Source organism: Ahaetulla prasina, chromosome 7 (genome assembly GCF_028640845.1).
Source record: "Ahaetulla prasina isolate Xishuangbanna chromosome 7, ASM2864084v1, whole genome shotgun sequence".
In the NCBI taxonomy this organism is placed as follows: Eukaryota; Metazoa; Chordata; class Lepidosauria; order Squamata; family Colubridae; genus Ahaetulla; species Ahaetulla prasina.
Window position 1 is genome coordinate 99889470 of NC_080545.1, and position 22325 is coordinate 99911794.

General features: G+C 45.3%; 1 protein-coding gene across 5 annotated transcripts in view; it reads right to left on the minus strand.

Annotated features, from left to right (window-relative positions):
* The window catches only part of NET1 (neuroepithelial cell transforming 1), a 103883-nt gene that overhangs the window by 21611 nt on the left and 59947 nt on the right, over window positions 1-22325 (minus strand). The window contains exon 1 of one of the 5 annotated variants that reach the window (XM_058191843.1): window positions 6889-7150. The exons of 3 other annotated variants lie outside the window; for them this stretch is intronic. In XM_058191843.1, coding sequence (XP_058047826.1) covers window positions 6889-6981 — 93 coding nt within the window. In that variant the 5' untranslated portion in view covers window positions 6982-7150. Of the gene's footprint in view, window positions 1-4485; window positions 4676-6888; window positions 7151-22325 lie in introns of those variants that run through there. One more of the 5 variants, XM_058191844.1, reaches the window with a different exon arrangement.

The window sequence follows — 22325 nt, forward strand, 5'->3', positions numbered from 1 at the left end:
TTGATGATCTATATATCAATATAAATCATAACAGTTTAACACTAAACAAACTGTTGTAAGTCGGGGTCGCCCTGTAATCCTTCCCTGCGTTGACAAGACGGACCTCTGAGCAGCTTAAGGAATATTGTGTACTTTTGTGTTGCTCAGAGTGGGTGTGGGTTGCGTTAACTTTTATTTCCAGTGGGGGGGGGGGGGGGGGGAACTGCCGCTATCTTTGTCTGACTTCGTCACAAGACCAGGGGCGACACGAGAAAGAGCTCAAAAGAAGCCAAAACCTTCTTGAATCGACATGGGTTTTCCTCCTGGGCTACAAGCATTGTTGCCAATGCGGTTTGCAAACCATAGTTTACGACTGAGGATGTCGTAGGAAGGTGGCCAATTACAGGTTGTTCAATCAGGGGATGCTAAACAAAATCTCTTGGCTGAGCAGACTGGGCGAAACACCAGAGCGTGGTTGTGCTGTTGTCTGGTTTTCCTTCAAGGCCAAGCACGACCGAGTGGTCTCCCAAACTTTTTGACTTCGAGAAATCGCCCAAATTTCTCTCCTGCAAAGCTCAGAAGGGCCCATGTGGGATCGGATGTCACCCACGGTTCATGGTGGAGCATGGGTTTCCTTCCTTCCTTATTCCCTCTCTCCTTCCTTCCATCACTCCCTCCCTTCTCTCCCTCTCCTTGCTTTTTTCTCCCCTTCCTTCTCTCTCTCCCCTCTCTCCTTTCTTCCTTCTCTCTCTCCCTTGTTTCCTTTTCCCTCTTCTTCCGTCCTTCTCTCTCCTTCCTTCCCTTCTCTCCCTCTCCTTCTTTCCGTCTCTCCTTGCTTTCTTTTCCCTCTTCTTCCTTCTCTCTCTTCCCTTCCCTTCTTCTTTTTCTCCTCCCCTCTCTCCTTGCTTCCTTTTCCCTCTCCTTCCTTCCTTCCTCCCTCTTTCTTCCTTCTCTCTCTTCTTCCTTCCCTTCTCCTTCCTTCCTTTCTTCCTCCTCTCTCTCCTTCTTTGTCTCTCCCTCTCTCCTTCCTTCTCTCCCTCCCTTCCCCCTCTCCCTCCCTCAAAGGGGGTCTTTATTTTTTTAGTCTGGAGAAGCCCAGCCCATTAGGGACAATGGAAGTGGGATGAATAAACTGGGGGTCTTCAGAACTTTTCTTCTTCAGCACTTTTCGGGGAGGAGGGTGGGTGGGGAGCCCCGAATTTGCAGACAGGATGGTTTTTTCCACGCTTTCTAAATCCCTTGCAGGAAAAAGGAAGTGGACCAAAAGAGGAAAGTCCGGCTGAAAAAGGCTGAGCGATGCAAGAGTTCAAGACTCAGAAATTAGCGAACAAAGAACAGAGCCTTTTGCTGGGGGATCGAGATGCCGAAGAATATTAAGGAATGAGGTCATGCATTCCACTTAACTGGGGGGGGGGGGAAGAGAGAGAGGAGAGAGCCCCAACCAGGATCGATTCTTGTTGCTGGAAGATAAAGGAACCACAGGCGCCTACACCAAAGTAACATGCCTAAAAGAGCAAAGGGCCACCCGGATTTCTTTATAATTCTGTAATTCAGAACAGGGGCATCCAACTTTGGCAACTTTTAAGACCTGTGGACTTCAACTCCCAGAATTCCCCAGCCAAGCAGAATAAGGTTTTTTTTAAAAAAAATTCCTAACCAGGGTTGTCCAGTCTTGGCAAACCCTGATTTAGAATTTATTAAGTTTATTCTGTATCTTAGAGGGCTGAAAAATGCCCTTTCTATAGAGATAGGGGCTGGGGGGGGGGATTCAGATATTAAACCCCCATATCCCTAAAATTCAGTGTTTTTGTTTTTAACCTGCTCTTTCTTTATAGGTTGTTCTCAGCTACCTGTCTCACAAACTAGTCTTATAAGCACAAGAACCATACAGGTAGTCCTCGACTTACGACCATAATTGAGCCCAAGGTTAGAGTTGTAAGTGGTGCTGGTCAGTAAGTGGACCATGCCCGATTTTGCAATTTGGGGTGTGTGTGTTGATGGTCATTAAGTGAACCACCGCAACCGCTAAGCGAATCCATTGTCCACAATGGGTATTTTTTTGGCAGAAAACTGGAAGTCAATCTGTGTTTCTGGCCACAAAATGTCACAAGTCACCGTTGGATGCCCACGAGACACCGGAAACAGCTGTAAGTGTGAGGCAGTTGCCAGGTGCCTAAAATGTCATGTGACATGTGACGTAGGTGTGTGTGTGTGAGAGAGAGAGAACTTCAGATTTGGGTTCTAAACAGGCCCTAGAAAGTCCATATTAACGGTTGCTAAATGATGGTCGTAACTCAAGAACTACTGGTGTAAGTTCTGCAAATAAATAATATTCTTGTTTAATGGCAGAACTGGATGGAAGAGAAGATGATACCTAAGAGCTAGAATTTTTCAGAAACGGAAGATTCACATAGTCCTCGTTTAGTGAGGACTGTGTGAATAACAGTTCGTTTAGTGACCGTCTGAAGTTACAGCGGCACTGAACAAAGTGACTTATGGCCGTTTTTCACAATTACGACCATCGGAGCAACCCCGTGGTCACGTGATCAAAATTCAGACGCTCAGTCACTGGCTCATACTTATGACGGGTTGCAGCGTTCCAGGTCACGTGATCTCCTTTTGCGACCTTCTGACAAGCAATGTCAATGAGGAGTCAGAGTCACTTAATGACCGGGCCAAGAAAGGTCGCAAAACGGGGCAAACCTCACTCTCTCTGTGCCATTGAGAGAACTATAACCCAGCTGTCCATCACACCCAAGATAAGACGGCATCAAAACCACACAATGTCAATACCACAATGGACTATTGTAACTATTTTTTTTTATTTATTTTTTTACTTTGAAGAGATTTATTCAACATTTCCTGCTAGCAAAAAAAAAAAGAAAGAAAAAAAAGGTAAAAAGAAAAAGAACAGCAAACTTTTGGACTTTCGACAGCTATCGGCCCAACCATTTACACTTAAATTAGTTTTTTAAGTTAAGTTTCAGGCAAAAACAAGGAGGGAGGGAGGGAGATCTCTGTGAAATCTTTGCCAGTTTTTCAGTAAACCAACTTTCACTTTCCAATAAAGAAGAAAAAAACAGAACAATGGGGAAGGAGGGGGAAACCACACGGGAGGTTTCAAAATATATTTTTTCCCCAGAATTTCAGCGCTAGGGAGAGCACGCCCACCTCGCGTTCGAAAGAGGCTTGAAGCTGACACATTATGCGCGGAAACAAACAAAGGTTGAAAACACCTGACCATGACGTAAATAACAAACACGCCAACGAGCCAGAGGCAGAATTCGACGCTCGGCAACATACCTGGGAGCCAAACCTCAATCCCACAAGGGTTAGGCGAAGGCTGGCACAGACTGCACACTTTGAATTGATGCCAAGGTGTTTACTTGGCGTTACGACTAAAAAGTGTGCTTCGCCATGGGGTGTGTGTGTGTGGGGGGGGGTCCTTGGTGTTCTCTGAACTTGGTTTATTTTCTCGCAGACGTTTCATGACCCAACCCGGTAACATCATCAGTGCTAGAAGGCAGTGGGGTTTGTTCTCTGGTTACATACGAGCACCTTCTAGCACTGAGGATGTTCCCTAGTTGGGTCATGAAACGTTTGCAAGAAAACCACCAAGCTCAGAGAGCACCAAGGACCCCACAGTCATCGTCCTCCTCCTCCTCCTCCTCCCCCTCCTCCCTGCAAACCCCCCTCCCTTCTAGCACTGATTATGTTACCTAGTTGGGTCATGAAACGTCTTCAAGAAAACCACCAAGCTCAGAGAGCATCAAGGACCCCATGGTCGTCGTCGTCGTCCTCCTCCTCCTCGCAAACCCCCCTCCCTTCTAGCACTGATGATGTTACCAAGTTGGGTCATGAAACGTCTTCAAAAATACCCATCAAACTCAAGAGAGCACTCATCCTCCTCTACTCCTCCCAACAAACCTCACTCCCTTCTAGCACTGATGATGTTACCTAGTTGGGTCATGAAACGTCTGCAAGGAAACCGACCTCAGAGAGCAGCAAGGACCCCAGTCCCTTTCTTCCTCCTCCTCCTCCTTTCTCCCCTTCTTCCTCTTCCACTCTGCAAATCCCAACTCCCTTCTAGCACTGACAATGTTACCTAGTTGGGTCATGAAACGTCTTCAAGAAAAACACCAAACTCAAGAGAGTACCAAAGACCCCACAGTCCTCCTCCTCTCAAGAAAATCCACTGCCTTCTGGCACTGATGGTGTTACCTAGTTGGGTCATGAAACGTCTTCAAAAAAAGCCACCAAGCTCAAAGGACCCCTCAGTCCTCCTCCTCCTCTCAACAAACCCTCCTCCCTTCTAGCAGTGATGATGATGTTACCTAGTTGGGCCATTAAAGGTCTCCAAGAAAAGCCACCCAGCAAAAAGAGCACCAAGAACCCTGAGGTACAAATCTTCTCTTTTACCGGTAACCTGTCTAACTTGAGGATCAACTCTTGCCTGAAGCCCAGAAAGAAAGAAAAAACCCAGAACAAACAAAGGCAGAAACTTACTGAGAGAAATCCTGAGCTTTGTTTTCTCTTCATCAGCGTCCAAAAAAACACTGAGAGGGGAGCCCGGAGAAGTTCCACCTTTCTAAAGAAGAACCGTGAATCACAGGGAAACCAAAACGTCTCCGGAAAGGATGTCTCATGTCACAAGCTGTCATTGGTGTGAGATTTCTTTCTTTCTTTTTTTCTTTTTGACTCCGGCATTCTTATGACTATGACTTCAGATAATATCTCCGGGCGATGCATTTTGTGGGATTCAAATGATTACATCACATGTTGTTATCGGACCGGGGCACGTGAGCACACCCACAACTTCCAAAAAGGTTTTACCGTGTGTGTGTGATCATGAAATGGAGGCAAAAATATACTTCTATTTTTTTTGCGCATTTCTATTTTTCTACATTTTTAAAATTTGTACTTTCTTTTTTTTTTTAATGTTGTAAGCCACCCTGTGGTAAGAAGGGCGGCCAATAAATGTATTTAAATAATGGAATAAACAAATAAAAATGAGGCGGCTTTTTAGGGGTAGCTCTCATTCATTCATATAAATCAGGGGTCTCCAACCTTGTCAACTTTTAAGACTTGTGGACTTTAACTCCCAGAATCCCTCAGCCAGCAAAGCTGGCTGAGGAATTCTGGGAGTTGAAGTCCACAAGTCTTAAAGTTGACAAGGTTGGAGACCCCTGATATAAATAAACCAACTTACAAGAAATCAAAGCCATCAATGCCTGCATTTTTAAGTGAGAAGTACACTCTCTTCACATGAATTGGTTCATTTTGTGGAGGAAGTCCAAGAAACAAAGGGTTGTGGGTTTTTTTGCCTCCCTTCCATTTGATGATACACGACCGAGCAGAACAAAACCCACAACTTTAAAAAAAAAAAGTTTTAGAGGGGTCACATCATAAAGAGAAGACAAAAATAGATTTCTATTTTTGTCATATTTTATTTCATCTTCTTAAATATTGAAAGCCGCCTAGAGTTAGCCCGTGGTAAGATGGGCAGCCAATAAAAGGCACCTTAATTTTTTTTTATTAAAGGTGCCTTTTTGGAGCCTGTGAAAGGGACAGCTCTCATGCACCTGTATAAATAAACCAACTTAAAAGAAGTGAAGCCAGCACTGATTGAATTGACATAAGAAGCACCTGAATTGCATGAATTGGTTCCTTTGCAAAAGGGAAACCCAAGAAACAAAAATTCTCTCCCTCCCCCCAAACTCCTTCCATTTTAATTGCACGGAATGATACACGATGAGCAGAAACAGAGAAAGGGGAAAAAGTCAGACCCTCCACTGACTAAGCCTCACTTGCTTCAAAGTTCCTTAAACGGCAAACTAACCCTCACACCCTGGACATAAACTGTTTCAACTCCTACCCTCAAAACGACGCTATAGAGCACCGCACACCAGAACAACTAGACACAAGAACAGTTTTTCCCCGAAGGCCATCACTCTGCTAAACAAATAATTCCCTCAACACTGTCAAACTATTTACTGAATCTGCACTACTATTAATCTTCTCATCGTTCCCATCACCCATCTCTTTCCACTTATGACTGTAACTTTTTGTTGCTATCATTAAGGGTTAAATTGCAACCTATGACCATCATTTGTGTTGTAAATGTTGTGCCTTTGATGAAGGTATTTTTTTTTCTTTTTCTTTTATGTACACTGAGAGCATATGCACCAAAACAAATTTCTTGTGTGTCCAATCACACTTGGCCAATAAATTCTATTCTATTCTATTCTAAAAACAATGTAAGAAAATTGTCCTTTTCAGATACCCCCCCCCACCTTTTCCAATGCAGCTGCACCTAATAACACCTTTAAAAAAAAAAAAGTCCGTTTAGAAACTTTGAAAAAGAAAAAGTAAACGGAGAGAGGAGAGAAACCCAGGTGTTTTAAAAATTCTCCTTTTTAACCAGGGGAAAAAAAGGTTTAGCAAAAATCCCGCAATGCAACTTCCAGCCGCCCAGAGAATATAGAATATCGAAACTGGATTCTCAACTTTAAATGTCCGCTCATCGGGATACGTTCAAATGAAACTTCGTCGCGTGCAGGAGAGAAGGGGCGGCGCGGAAAATTCATAAAATATAAAATCAAATCAAAAACTCGTTCCGACAACCTTTTTTTTTTTTTGCACCCGCGTTCGCACGGCAGTCTGAAAGGCGGCCGGCTTTCCTCCCCGCGCCCGAAACTTCCCACGCGTCCGGCACAGCCCCGGGCGAGCTGAGTCAGCACCGACCAGCCGCTCTTAGAAGGCGGCGGCGGCAGAAGCCATGAGCCGCAACGGCAGACGGGCAACCAAGCGGGCTGGGACTGGAGAAGCATCGTGGGTGCAACCCCCGGGAAGCGGGCGAAGGGGGTCCCGGCCGCCCCGCTTTGCTAATAGGGCTCCCCCCGCGTTTACCTCCTGCTCGCGGAAGGTCTGGTTCTGCGCGTCGATCACCCGGATAGTCCGCTTAATGGGCAGCAGCCCCCCGGCGTCATCGTGCGCTACCATGTCCTCCGGCTGCCCTGCGCTGTCCTGTCCTCCACCCCAGCCCGCCTTAAATCCACCGGACGGAAAGGAAGGACGGCTACTGGTCCGAGCCCATGCCCGGCGCTTCCCGGCGGCCGGAGCCCGGCTGGCCAAACGGGAGCGGCATGACTTCGCCTTCTGGGATTCTCTCGCCGACTGAGCGCCGCCGCGCCGCGCCGCGCAATCCAAGCGGAGGGGGCGTGGCCACGAGGCGCGGGAGGGGGCGCGGCTTCGGAGGCCGGGCGGCCATTGGCTGTGGGGGGGAAAAGGGCTCCGCCCCCCCAGGCTCAGGTTGCCCGCGCACCTTGGCTGGGAGGGAGGGGGGAGGGAATGGAAACCGCGCTCTCGGCTGGAGTTGCAACCTGGCGCCCGCGCATCGGCCGCTTTGGCGTCCCCGGCAATCCGGCTCCTGGGTCCCGCAAGGGGCGGAGGAGAGCTTGTAAGCACCTGTATTGCAACTGTGGGGAACTGGCCTTTGCAAGACACGTGCTCGGTGGCTAAGACACTTGAGCTGGTCGATCAGAAAGGTCGGCAGTTCGCAGGTTCGAATCCCTAGGGCGGATCTCCCGTGTGAGCAATGGGTTGGACTGGATGACCTCCAAGGTCCCTTTCAACTCTGTTATACTGTTATTGACCTGCTCCTGCACTGATGGTTGTGACCTAGTTTGGAGCGTGGAACGTCTTGCAAGCAAAGAGCCAAACTCAAGACAGCATCAAGGACCCCCCAGTCGTCCTCTCCTTCCTTCCTTCTTCCTTCCTTCCTTCCTTCCTTCCTTCCTTCCCTCCTGTCCTCAAACCCCACTTCCTTCTGACAATGATTACGTTACCTAGTTGGGTCATGAGACGCCTGCAAGCAAACCACCAAGCTCAGAGAGCCCCCAAGGACCCCACAGTCGTCGTTGTCCTCCCCGCTCCGCCTCCTTTTCTCCACAACATCCCCTCCCTTTTAGCACTGATGATGTTACCTAGTTGGGTCATGAAACGTCTTCAACAAAACAAGCAAGCTCAGCCAACACCAAGCACCCCACAGGCATCGCAGCCCTCCTCTCCCCACACCCTTTTAAGCACTGATGGTGTTACCTAATTGGGGAATTAAACATCTGCAAGAAAACCACCGAGTGCACCAAAAGACCCCACAATCCTTTTCCTCCTCCTCTTCTCACAAACTCCCCCCATCTTCTAGCACTGATGACGTTACCTAGTTGGGTCATGAAACGTCTGAAAGAAAACCACCAAGCTCAGAGAGCATCAAGGAGCCCACAGTCCCTTTCTTTCTCCTTTCTCCTCTTCCTCCTCCTCTCTGCAAACCTAGCACTGATGACGTTACCTAGTTGGGTCCTGAAACGTCTGCAAGAAACCCACCCAGCTCAGAGAACACCAAGACCCCACAGTTCAACCCTGAGCTACAAATATTTTCCTGTATTGACCATCTGCTCCTAGACTGGTGTGTGTGTCCCTTCTCTGCAAGAACCCAGGGCAGTCGGTCCTACCGGGTTTCCTGGCGCTACTCAAGAACACAAGGATACGCAAACTGACTTGGCCACACAAACTGCTCTTGTAACTGGCCGAAGGAGGAGCCCCTTTAATCAGACTATGGGCTCTGAACCCCCTCTAGATGGGAGACAGACACCTGTGGACACACAAACACACACACACACACCCCGAGGGATTAACACACACGGCAGCAGGAGTTTCTCTATTTGAGGACTGTTTAGCAATGGACCCTGCGATTTGAAGCCTGGTGGCTATTTCTAATGAAAGTCTAGCAAAGGCCTGGAAGCGCTAGGCAACATCAAATAAACCGACTTCCCCCCTCCCCCAGATGTTCAACAGCTGGAGGAGCCTGGGTTTGCTTTGTAGAGAGGCAGGGAAGGTACACTACTGGCTCTTATTTAGACAAAACCAGCAAATATTCAAGAACCAGAGTGTTTTTTTTTCTCATTTCCACAAGGTTCCAGATGTTTGGAATCCTTATGGAATCCTGGCAATCCTTATGATTTATATTGATATATTGACCATCAATTGTGTTGTAAATGTTGTACCTTGATGAACGTATCTTTTCTTTTATGTACACTGAGAGCATCTGCACCAAGACAAATTCCTTGTGTGTCCAATCACACTTGGCCGATAAAAATTCTATTCTATGTTGGGGGCTACTCTGAAGCACACGTTGGGCTCATTAACTGGAAATTACTTGAATGTGGAATAGGTTTCTAATACCAAGAACTTTGTTTGGCCTTTTAGGGATTTCTCCATTTTCCAGGGAAAAGTTGGTGTGTGACACATGAGGGGATGGGGGAGGGAGTGTTGTGTGACTGACAATTTATGCTATGGCATGTCACAAAAATGCAGCCAATGAATCTTACTTGAGTAAGTTCTGGGGGAATGTATTTTTTTAATTTTTTTAAATTTTTTTGCATTTATATCCTGCCCTTCTCCGAAGACTAAGGGCGGCTTACACTATGTTAAGCAATAGTCTTCATCCATTTGTATATTATATACAAAGTCAACTTATTGCCCCCAACAATCTGGGTCCTCGTTTTACCTACCTTATAAAGGATGGAAGGCTGAGTCAACCTTGGGCCTGGTGGGGCTTGAACCTGCAGTAATTGCAAGCAGCTGTGTTAATAATAACAGACTGTCTTAGCAGTCTGAGCCACCAGAGGCCCTTCAATTCTATGAATATAGCTATAGAGCAGGGGACTCCAACCTTGATCCCTTTAAGACTTGCGGACTTCAACTCCCAGAGTCCCTCAGCCAGCAAAGCTGGCTGAGGAACTCTGGGAGTTGAAGTCCGCAAGTCTTAAAGGGACCAAGGTTGGAGACCCCTGCTATAGAGTTACCTTAGTTCTCAACTTGAACTATTCACTGAGTGACCAAGGTTGCAACAGCACTGAAAAAAAGTGACTTATGACTATTTTTTCCACACTTAACGACCGTTGCAGCATCCCTTTGGTCACATGATCAAAATTCAGGTGCTTGGCGACAGGTTTGTAATGTATGACGGTTGCCGGGGTCACGTGATCCCCCCTTGGAGACCTTCGGACAAGCAAAGTCAACGGGGGAAAGCAGGATTCGCTTAACAACCGTGGGACTAACGTAACAGCTGCCGTGATTCACTTAACCGCTGTGGCGGAAGGTCGTAAAACAGGGCAAAGCCTACTTAACCGCTGGCTTGCTCAGCAAACGCTGGGACTCGACTGCGGTCGTAGGTCGAGGACTGTCTGTGTTTGAGCCGCCAGCTGGGTTCACACGATTGACTCAGTGAAAATGTAATTGGCAGATTTATAGCCGAGGGTATTGTGCAAATCCAGCTCTCCAAAGAGTTGATAAGGACTAAGGTTGGCCCTTATCCAAAAATTAAGAAGAGCTCAGCCTTCTGGCAAGGCTGTGTTTGCACAACGTAATTTAATCCACTTCAATTTATGGATTCCTCCCCTCCCCCTCCCCCCCAGCACAGAGAGTTAACCTAAACTCTGCTTAGGTAAAAAAGATGCTGAGACTCTAGAAAGAGTGCAGAGAAGAGCAACAAAGATGATGAGGGGACTGGAGGCTAAGACATATGAAGAACGGTTGCAGGAACTGGGTATGTCTAGTTTAATGAAAAGAAGGACCAGGGGAGACATGATAGCAGTGTTCCAATATCTCAGGGGTTGCCACAAAGAAGAGGGAGTCAAACTATTCTCCAAAGCACCTGAGGGTAGAACAAGAAGCAATGGGTGGAAACTGATCAAGGAGAGAAGCAACTTAGAACTAAGGAGAAATTTCCTGACAGTTAGAACAAATAATAAGTGGAACAACTTGCCTGCAGAAGTTGTAAATGCCCCAACACTGGAAATTTTTAAGAAAATGTTGGATAGCCATCTGTCTGAGATGGTGTAGGGTTTCCTGCCTGGGCAGGGGGTTGGACTAGAAGGCCTCCAAGGTCCCTTCCAACTCTGTTGTTATATTATTATATTATTATTATATAGGTTAGTTCAATTTAGTTAGTGCCATTTAAAGATAGCCAAACGGAAGGGTCAGATGTATAGACAGAACTAAATCATGAAAGCTTGCTGCTTTCAGATAACACAACAGTTGGCAAACAGGCACGGGAATGATTTGTAACAGGTGGGCTTCAAAAATTTTAGCAAGGGGTTCTCTGCCTGGTTGCTGGGTGGGCATGGCCTAGTCAGCCTCCTGCACCACGGGAGGTGTGTTTTTTTTTGCCCTCTCTGGAATAGAATAGAATAGAATAGAATAGAATAGAATAGAATAGAATAGAATAGAATAGAATAGAATAGAATTTATTGGCCAAGTGTGATTGGACACACAAGGAATTTGTCTTGGTGCATATGCTCTCAGTGTACATAAAAGAAAAGATACCTTCATCAAGGTACAACGTTTACAACACAATTGATGGTCAATATATGGAGGCTTTCCTTGAGTCTCTGGTAGGGCAAAAATGGCCTCCTCAGGCTCTGGAGGCCTGAAACGGCCCTGTTTCTGGCCTTCCCGAACTTGCGGGAGGCCTGTTTTTCACCCTCCTCGGGCTCCAGAGGCTTTCCTTGAGCCTCCAGGAGGGCGAAAACAGCTTCCCCAGGCTCTGGAGGCCCTCTTCCCGAACTTCCAGTAGGCCTGTTTTTCGCCCTACCTGAGCCTCCGCGCGCCCCCTCCACTTACCTGCATCCAAAACATCCTGCATGGAGATTCCTGGGGCAGGGGGGCAGCCAGGACTGGGATATGGGGGTTCTCAGAACTACACAGAATCTTAGCTAGAGGTTCTCCTGAATCCAAAGCCAAAACAAACCACCTACGGCTTCTAATCTTTGCGGCTTGCAAAAAGCGAGCCGGAAAGGAGACCACCAAGCAATGCTAACTTTGCAAGCTGTAGAGGTAGTCCTGAGCAGGCTTCGCTATCAAACTGCTGTTACCACGAGGAGGTTATGGATAGTTCTCACTCTATTTAGTGAGCGTTCGAAATTGCAACGGCACTGAAAAAGTGATTTATAACCAGTCCTCACACTTAAAACGACTGTCGAGCAAAATCATAAACTGGGTCCCAGCTCACTTAACAGCATGGAAATGTCGGGCTGTCTTCTTGTCGCAAGTCGAGGACTAGCTGTACGGTGACAATTCCAGGCCAAGGATTTCTGGCGCCCCGGTGCTTTAACCCTGAATTCAGCTCCGTTTCAGAGTCGGATATAAAAAAAAAAGTCTACACAGCCCTGTTAAAATGGCAGGTTTCTGAGATGTTAAAAAAAAACAAAACCTAGATAAGTCACTTCGGAATTTTCCCACTTTTAATATAAGCTGTAAGTGTGAAAAAACAGTCCTAAATTAAGTTTTTTCAGGGGCGCTGTAACTCTGAACCGTTACTAAACGAATGGCTGTAACTTGAGGAGTACTGATACCTGCACAAACCCTTTGCTTTTCCTGTTATCTCTCCATCAGGCCTAATGAGGAAGACCAGGTAATTCATCCGAGCAATCAAGGAAGTTGGATCTCCGTAAACTAACTTCCTCTTCCCTATTCCCACGTATTCAATTTTTCCCCCCTCCTTCCGCCAGCCTTATCAGCAGGGCTGCCCTATATTTAGAAGCAGCTCCATTAAGGAAACCAATGAATGAATGAATGAAAGGAACGGCTTTTAAGGAAGGTTATGGGTGGGTACAGGAAACACCCCCCACCTCCCAAGTTCAGATAGGTACTTAGTGGGGTTTCCCAAAACTGTCAGGCTTTCTTATGAAAATATAATCTGAGCGGCACTCAAGCTATAAAAACAAAGACGCACTAAATAAAAGTGTTCAGGATGCAACAGGAAAAAAGGAAAAAGAAAGAAACCCACGTCTAAGTATAAAAATGTAAATCTCCCTGAGTACCAAATCACCAGGAGACGGTGAGTTCTAGTCCCGCCTTAGGCATCAAAGCTGTCTGGATGTCTTTGGGCCAATCACCAGGAGACGGTGAGTTCTAGTCTCGTGCTTGGGAATCAAAACTGACTGGGTGATTTTGGGCCAAATTACCAGGGGATGGTGAGTTCTAGTCCTGGCTTAGGCATCAAATTTGTCTGGTTATCTTTGGGCCAATCACCAGATGTTGAGTTCTAGTCCTGCCTCAGGCACAAAAGCCAGCTAAGTGACTTTGGGCCAATCACCAGAAGATAGTGAGTTCTAGTCCCGCCTTAGGCATGGAAGCCAACTGGTTGACTTTGGGCCAAGCACCAGGAGACAGTGAGTTCTAGTCCCGCCTTAGGCATGAAAGCCAGCTGGCTGATTTTGAACCAATCACCAGGAGAATGTGAGTTCTAGTCCCACCTTAGGCATGAAAGCCCATTGGGTGACTTTGGCCCAATCACCAGGAGACGGTGAGTTCTAGTCCTGCCTTAGGCATGGAAGCCAACTGGGTGACTTTGGGCCAATCACCAGGAGACAGGGAAATCTAGTCCTGCTTTAGGCATAAAAGCCAGCTGGGTGATTTTGATCCCGTCCCTCTCTCTCTCAGCCCAATCTACCTCACAGGATTGTTGTTTATGGGGTAAACAGGAGGGGGAAGAAGTATTATGAACGTTCGCCACCTTGAGTGACTTATAATATGAAAAAGGCAGGATAAAAATCTAAGAAATAAAATTCTTAAGTAGGAAATATGAAGACAGATGTTCAGATCGCGCTTGGAGGTGGGGAGGCTGATCCTGGCTGCATCATTTTATCTGTAATATCTATACATCAAAATCCATAATTTTGCACCTTGAAAAAAATGGACAGTTCCGTTCTTCTGCAAGTACTTCTCTTGGTTTTTGTTTGTTTTTTGGGGGGGAATTTCCTATGGGTTTTGATCGTACCTCACACGATCAACTGGAGAGAGGGAGAAAAAAAGGAGGAAGGGAATTTAAAAAGTTTAGATAATAACTGCCAAGCAGTGCCCAAGGCCATGAAAACAATCCCGCAGGAAAGGAATATATAGCAGTGTGTCTGAGTGCTTTCGGTGAGCCTGGCCGGGCTGTTCTTCCCTTGATCTTTAAGAATTGACGTAAAAAAGTAAACATTTCGGCTTCAAGGCTTTGGGTTTGCCAAAATCCAGGAGGGAGGACAATTATTTGTTCTGCTTAGGTTCCCTTTTGAAGTTCTTTGCTTTTAACATTCTTCCCTATTACAGTCATGGCAAACCAAAGAGGACGAAACATTAATTTTTAAAAAAGAAAAAAAACCCCCAGCATCCTTGAGAAAAGATTGTTTTTTTTAATTGTATTATCATATTTTCTTTTTTTTAAAATTAATTTTCTCTTGTTTACATTTACCAGTGCTTAGTATTATTAGCATGTTCTATTAAGCAGTAATAAAGGTAAACAATAAAAAGTTAATAAAAGTTTCTTAAAAAAAGAAGAAGAAAAGAGAATACGATAATACATTTTTTTTCAAAAAAAAAAGAATCTTTTCTCAATTTTCAGTACAGGTCGTCCACGCCTTAGGATTGCAACGGAGCCCTCAAATTTCCATGGCTAAAAAGCGAGGCGGTGGTGAAGTGAGGTTGGCCCCGTTTAGCGACCGTCCTCGCCAAAGGGACGTTGGTTATCAGGCCCCAAAAGGGGATCACGTGACCTCATAAATGATTTACCTCATAAATGATTTACCTCATCAATTCAGGTAGTCCTCGACTTACAACAGTTCGTTTAGCGATGGGTTCAAAGTAACAATGGTACTGAAAAAATGTGACTTATGACGGTTTTGCAGTTATTGACCATTGGAGCACCCCTATGGCCGTGTGATTTACATTCAGAGGCTTGGCAACTGCCTCGTATTTATGACGGTCGCAGTGTCCCTGGGGGGTCACACGATCCCCTTTTGCGACCTTCTGACAAACCAAATCAACGGGGAAGCCAGATTCACTGAACAACCGTGTGACTGACTTAACAAGTGCAGGGATTCGTTTAACAACGGTGGCAAGAAAGGTGGTGAAATAAATCACTGAACAAATGTCTCGCTTAGCAACAGAAATGTTGGGCTCAATCGTGGCCGTTAAGTTGAGGACTACCTGTACAGTAGTCTTCCTCAGCAACCTGAAGACAGGTGGACTTCAGTTCCCAGAATTCCCCAGCCAGCCATAAGCATACATGAGAAATGAAACAAGGCATCTGAAATTAAAAGCTCTGAAAAGATGCTACCAGACAGCTCCTGATTTATTCATTTTTTCCTTTTATCTATTCAGCAGCTTTCTTTCATCATCCTGTCTTTGATTTGCTCTGCTGCTCTTCCACCCACAGAAACTTCCTTTTTAGGTTATCTCCTTTGTGGCCGGTAAACCGATAAGAGAGAACAACGCCAGCAAACATCTGGCTCCTGCAAATCGGGAATTAGTATCAAACTGCATTTTCTCCGTTACTCCTGACCTCCTTCCTCCTTGTTTTCATTGGAAAGAAGAGATTAAGAAGAGACTGGATAGCATTTGTCTGGAATGATGTATGGTCTCCTGCCTGAGTAGGGGGTTGGACTAGAAGACCTCCAAGGTCCCTTCCAACTCTTGTGATTCTGTTATTCAACCCTTCCAAATCTAGTCTTAATCTAGCAGCAAATTCTCCACCCCAGTGTGGGAAAATCACAGTTTCCCATGTTTGTTGCAAACAACCTTTCATGGTTTGCACACTACAAAATGGAGGATGGGAATATATCCCTTGCGTGGTAAGGAAGGAGTGAAGGACATGTGTAGCTCCAAGGTTTTCAACGGATCATAATTGGCTCCGATGAATGGAGTTCTGTCACTTTATGTATATCGGGAACATCCAACCTCGGCAACTTTAAGACTTATGGAGTTCAACTCCCAGAATTCAGAAGGAAGGAAGGAAGGAAGGAAGGAAGGAAGGAAGGAAGATCTGTAGTGGCACAGTGGTGAGACTGCAGTATTGCAGGCAAACTCTGTCCATTGCCAGCAGTTTGATCCTGACTGGCTCAAGGTAGGTAGGAAGGAAGGAAGGGGGAGGGGACGGGAAGGAAGGGGAGGGAGGGCGAAGGAAGGAAGGAAGGGGAGGGGTGAGAAGGGAAAGGAAGAGCCGTGGTGGCACAGTGGTTGGAATGCAGTATTGCAGGCTAACTCCACCCACTGCCAGGAGTTTGATCCTGACCGGGTCAAAGAAGGAAGGAAGGAAGGAAGGGCTGTAGTGGCACAGTGGTGAGACTGTAGTATTGCAGGCAAACTCTGCCCATTGCCAGCGGTTCGATCCTGGCTGGCTCAAGGTAAGTAGGTAGGTAGGTAGGAAGAAAGGAAGGAAGGGGGAGGAGGGGGAGGGGAGGGGAAGGAAGGGGAGGGGAAGGAAGGATGGGAGGTGAGGTGAGGGGAAGGATTCTCACAGTGGTGAGAATGCAGTATTGCAAGCTAACTCCACCCACTGCCAGCAGTTCGATCCTGATGGGCTCCAGGTTGACTCAGCCTTCCCATACTTCTGAGGTTGGTTAAACGAGGACCCAGATTGTTGGGGGCAAGAGGCTGACTCTGTAAACCGCTTAAGAGAGGGCTGGGAACCCCTGTGAAGCGCTATATAACTCTACGTGGTATTGCTAGTGCTATGTTCCCACTGCTGTGGGTTCCCAGAACCTGCCTTGGTCTGGTCCACCACAGCTTGTCTTGGGATTCTCAGCGCACATCTGCTAAAAATGTCGTCCATTTACGAGAATACGTTTTTTTTTGCTTTTTTGGGGGGACACGAATATAAATAGCTCTCGCAGGAATGTCGAAGCTAGATGGCATGCAGCAAGAAATGTGGCCAGACTAGTTCTAAGGGAACCAGTTCAATCTTAGTTGCAAAATTCAGACCAAGTGGTGGATTTTCTCCAAGTGTTATTATACCTGGTTATAATCTTCTTCAATTAGATGCGTGTTCGTCATGGGTATTAATAAGATGGCTTTGCACAAGCTACTAGGCAAAACCAGTTAAGGATTCCCCAAATCTGACTACAGAGAAAGGCAAATATTTTAAAGCAGGGGTCTCCAACCTTGGCAACTTTAAGCCTGGTGGACTTCAACTCCCAGAATCCCCCAGCCAGCTTTGCTGGCTGGGGAATTCTGGGAGTTGAAGTCCACCAGGCTTAAAGTTGCCAAGGTTGGAGACCCCCTGTTTTAAAGCATCTTTCCTGAGTCTATAATAGGACTCCCATTTTGGTCCTTACGTTGCTTTTTTGCAGGTTTCCCAAAAGTCCTTACCGGAGGAATTTTCCCATTTAAACAAAAACACCAGACTGTGGAAGAAACAGAACGATTGTAGTTTTTGCTCGCTAGCGTGTGCTATTTTTCAAATTTAGAGTGGGACTAAATTACAACAGGAACTTCTAAATGCACCTGGAAACAAATCCAAGGATTCGCTTAACAACTGTGAGAAGTCATCGAAGGGGACAAACATCACTTAACAAATGTTGCCCTTAGCAACATAAATTTTGGGCTCAGTGGTGGTCGTAACTCGAGGACTACCTGTAGAGCAGGGGTCCCCAACCTTTTGGACCTCAGGGACCACTAAATTCATAATTTTAAATCATGTGGACCACTAATACGATCTGCCTAATGATCGGCTGGGTGGGCATGGCTAGGTGGTCATGTGGCTGGGCGGGAGGGGCCATCTCAATGTCACTCACGTCGAGGGTTGCCTTGATGGCCTCTACTTGCCCCTCCCCTCCCAGCCACTCCTTGCCTGCTCACCCGGGCTCCTTAGGGCCCCAACAGGAAGCAGTTGTTGGAGCTAAGCAGCCACCACGAGAAAGAGTTGGCAAAATAGCTGGCTCAGTTCAAATTGGCTCTGACTGAGAAGGAGGCTCAACAGAAGCACCTCACTGAGGACTAGGAGCATAGGCTTTCCAAGCAGAGGGAAGACCTGCCAGAGTGCAAGGTCAGGTACTGGTTCCTGGAGGCTCAGCGGGCTGAGGTGGTCAGCCAGTTCCAGGCCATATGCAGCCCCTCCAGCTCTTTGCCATCAGCGGCACTTCCCTCTAACCTTCACCCAAAGCCCCAGCACACCAGGAGGCTGAAGCAGACCCTAAGTCGCAGTTTCTGCCCCCCTCCGACCCACACAAGAAGACCCCAAAGGGGGAGACTCTCCACGGCAACACAAACGTTCATTGCACGTATCCGTCCCAGGGACCGTAGTTTGAGGATCCCTGATTTAGTGCAATATAAAAAATGCAAATCATTTTTCTGTGAACCACCAAAATTTTCTCATGGACCACCAGTTGGTGACCACTGCTGTAGCGTAAAGCAAAACGAGGGAGAATCTATGGCCGGGTGGCACCGAACAAGGCAAAAGTGGGAGCGAAGGGGCAAACCTGACACTGATTTCCTTTAACACATGGAGGGATTTTTAAAATTCATTTACAGAAGGCAGCATTTCTTATTGTCTACTACCACTGGGTCAATGCACTAAACAATCCTTCTCCATCGCCCTCAACCAAAAAAATATTTGCAGACCCCTCGCATCCTGGACATAAACTGTTTCAACGCCTACCCTCAAAACGACGCTATAGAGCACTGCACATCAGAACAACTAGACACAAGAACAGTTTTTTCCCGAAGGCCATCACTCTGCTAAACAAATAATTCCCTCAACACTGTCAGACTATTTACTGAATCTGCACTACTATTAATCGTTTCATAGTTCCCATCACCAATCTCTTTCCACTTATGACTGTATGACTATAACTTGTTGCTGGCAATCCTTATGATTTATATTGATATATTGACCATCAATTGTGTTGTAAATGTCGTACCTTGATGAAGGTATCTTTTCTTTTATGTACACTGAGAGCCTATGCACCAAGACAAATTCCTTGTGTGTCCAATCACAATTGGCCAATAAAGTTCTATTCTATTCTATTCTACCAGCAGCCATCCAGCTGCTGCAGAACCAGCTGCAAAATGAATGAGGCCGGATCAGCCAGCAACTGCACCTGGCTTAGTGAATTTGCTAAAAGTTTCCTGTAGCCGCCTAACAATCTGTGAGCAATTTTTATGAAAACTTTGAACACAAGACGCTAAAACCTAATAGGAAGTAAATAATATAAAGTGAGGCAGAAAATAGAAAAGGAAAGAAATCAAAGCGAAGGGCGGGAGAGAAGAGAAGAGAAGAGAAGAGAAGAGAAGAGAAGAGAAGAGAAGAGAAGAGAAGGAGAGAGAGATGAAGAAGAATGGAAGGAAAGGAGAGGAAGAGGAGGAGGAGGAGAAGAGAAGGAGATAGATATGGAAGGAAGAAGAATGGAAGGAGAGAGGAGAGGAGAGGAGAGAGAAGGAGAGAGATGAAGAAGAAGGGAAGGAAAGGAGAGGAAGAGGAGGAGGAGGAGAAGAGAAGGAGATAGATATGGAAGGAAGAAGAATGGAAGGAGAGAGGAGAGGAGAGGAGAGAAGAGAAGGAGAGAGGAGAGGCGATGAAGACAAATAGAAAGGAAAAAAATGATATCCGATATTATTCTCAGAGCTTATAAATACTCATATATCTTAACTTCACTCTCTAATGTAACATATTGCTTTTCTTTCTATAATCCATCCTGTCTAATAATCCAAACTATAAATTACATGAAGATGGCTAACATCTGAAGGTAGATTTTTTAAAAACCGTTCACAGGCCTGGTGTATCAGGTTCTTTTTTTTTTCTTTTTTTTGCAATTTTTTTTTTAATTATTTTTCCATAATAATTCCCACAATTTGACCAGTGTACAATACAATCACTTATCCAACAATCAGTCCTATACTCAAATTATACTCAATCAGGACTGCTCGACTGCCACTCCCCCCTTTAATCCTTTCTTCCCTTCTCATCCCTCTTAAACTTCCCCCACCACCTTCTCCTCGCTTTCCTACTTCCCCTCCTCTTTCCCACTTCCCACTACCATCCTTTCTAACCCTCTATCTTCTCCTTCTTCTCCTCCTCCTATCCTTTCTTCTCCTCCTTCTTTCCTCCCTACCCACCTACCTCCCTACTTTCTTCCTTCTTTACTCCTCTTTCCTTACCCGTTCGCTGCGGGAGTGTTTGCCGAGCAGTCCCGACATTACACCATTCCAACTTGTTTAATTCTACCATTATTCCTGTTCAATGGCAACCAATCAATTTATAGTCTTCCCTTCCCGCCTCCTTCCCCGAGACTTCCCAGAACAGAATACAGGGTATTGTAACTAACAAACATAATCTAAAATATAACATAAAACATATTCCATTTCACACCATCACACTATCAATTCCCTTCTTTCTTAAACTAATACATAATAATTCCTAACTTCACTCAAAAACTAATTGATATTTTTTAATCTGATACTTATTTTGAATATAATCAATCCACTTCCTCCATTCCAAAATATATTTTTCTTGTGTACAGTCTTTCAAGTAGGCAGAAATTTTTGCCATTTCTGCTAAATTTGATACTTTACTAATCCATTCTCCAATTGTAGGTAAGTCTTCTTTCTTCCAATATTGTGCAATCAATAATCTTGCAGCAGTTATTAAATTCAGAATCAGTTTTGTCTCTATAACAGTGCAATCTGAGATTATTCCTAATAAAAAGAACTGTGGAACAAACTTGATCTTCTTTTTCAAAATGTTCTGCATAATCCACCATATTTTAATCCAAAAGGCTAACTTTTTTGCAAGTCCACCATATATGATAATAGGTAGCATCCTCACAATCACATCTCCAACATTTTGCTTTCACATTTGGATACATACATGACAGTTTTTTAGGATCTAAATGCCATCTATAAAACGTTTTATAAAAATTTTCTCTTAAATTTTGTGCTTGCGTGAATTTAACATTCCTCACCCAAATTTTTTCCCATGTTTCTAACATTATAGGTGTATCAGGTTCTTGAAGCAACAGAGACAATCAAATCCATTTTAAGTTTCCACGACACAAAATTCATCGTGAATCCTTTGCAAAAAGAATACTAGAGCCTTGATGAAAAGATGGCACATACTTTAAAGGGTTTGCCCGTAGATAAAAGCACTGATTTATTATCTGTGCTTCAAACTAAGAAAAAAAAAGGATATCCCTTACTACAGGTAGTAGTAATCACAATGGGGACTGACACGTCCGCTGCAAAGCGAGAAGCGAGTTGCACTAATTTGACGTGCTGTTTTGCAATGGCCGTCCAGTGAACTGCCAGTCATTAAGTGAAGCACACGGTCATTAAGCAGATCCGACTTCCCCGATTGACTTTGCTTGTTGGAAGGTGGCTAGGAAGGTTACGAATTGTGACCCTCGGATGCGGCAACCGTCGTAAATTCAGGCGCTTGGCAACCGGTATGTATTTACGGCGGTGGCAGCATCCCAAGGTCATGTGACCTGCCTTTTGGGACCATCTGGCAAAAGGGCAGGATTCACTTAGTGACCATCTTGCTTAGCAACGGAAACGCTGGTCGCAATTGCGATTGGAGTTTTAGGACTATCCTGTACCGCTTTTCATTTTTTTTATTCTTTGGTTTTTCTCTTCTTTTTTTCCTAGCTCCATCCAACCACAAATTTCTCATTCCTTCCCGCCTTCTCGACCCTTTTCCTCTTGTTTTTTCTGCGCTTCGGTGTTTTATTCATTTTCTCTAAATAACCAAACCACGGTGTACATTTTTCATGCCGGTTACTCCAAGTCTCAGCCCCACTCAGCTCTTTGTGTTACTACGTACGCTTCTGGAGGATCTACTCATTTCCTTTCTGGTGCTCCTGATGTGTACCCATCTTCCACTTCCCTATAACCGAGAAACCACAAGGACAATCTTTCCACTTCTCGCAACAAAAAATGCATTCTCAACCTAACCACATCCTTTCTACCGGTATTCGCACCTTAAAATTTCTTAAATCAATTGGCCCATCTTTAGTAAACATTCCGAAGAATGGGCGGTCCTTGACTTATGACCACAATACAGCCCAAAATTTATGTTGCATAGTGAGAAATTAGCAAAGTGACTTTTGCCCTATTTTAGGGCTTTTCTTGCCGCGTTTGTTAAGCGAATCGCTATAATTGTTAAGTTAATAACACGGTTGTTAAGTGAATCTGGCTTACTGGTTGACTTGGCTTGTCAGAAGGTCGCAAAAGGGGATCGATCGCCTGACCCCGGGACACTGCAACCGTCATATATATATCTGAACCGGTTGTGAAGCATCTGAGTTTTGATCATGTGACCGTGGAGATGCTACGATGGTCGTAAGTGTCATAAATGGCCATAAATCCCTTTTTTCAGTCCTGTTAACTTCGAACAGTCACTAAACAAACTGTTGTAAGTCAAGGACTATCTGTACACAAATTCATCTTGTTTTTTTCACCCTACTCAATCATTTTTCCCATTAGTCTTTAGTCTGGCATTAGACCTTAGTCTGGAAAATCTAGACAGCGTA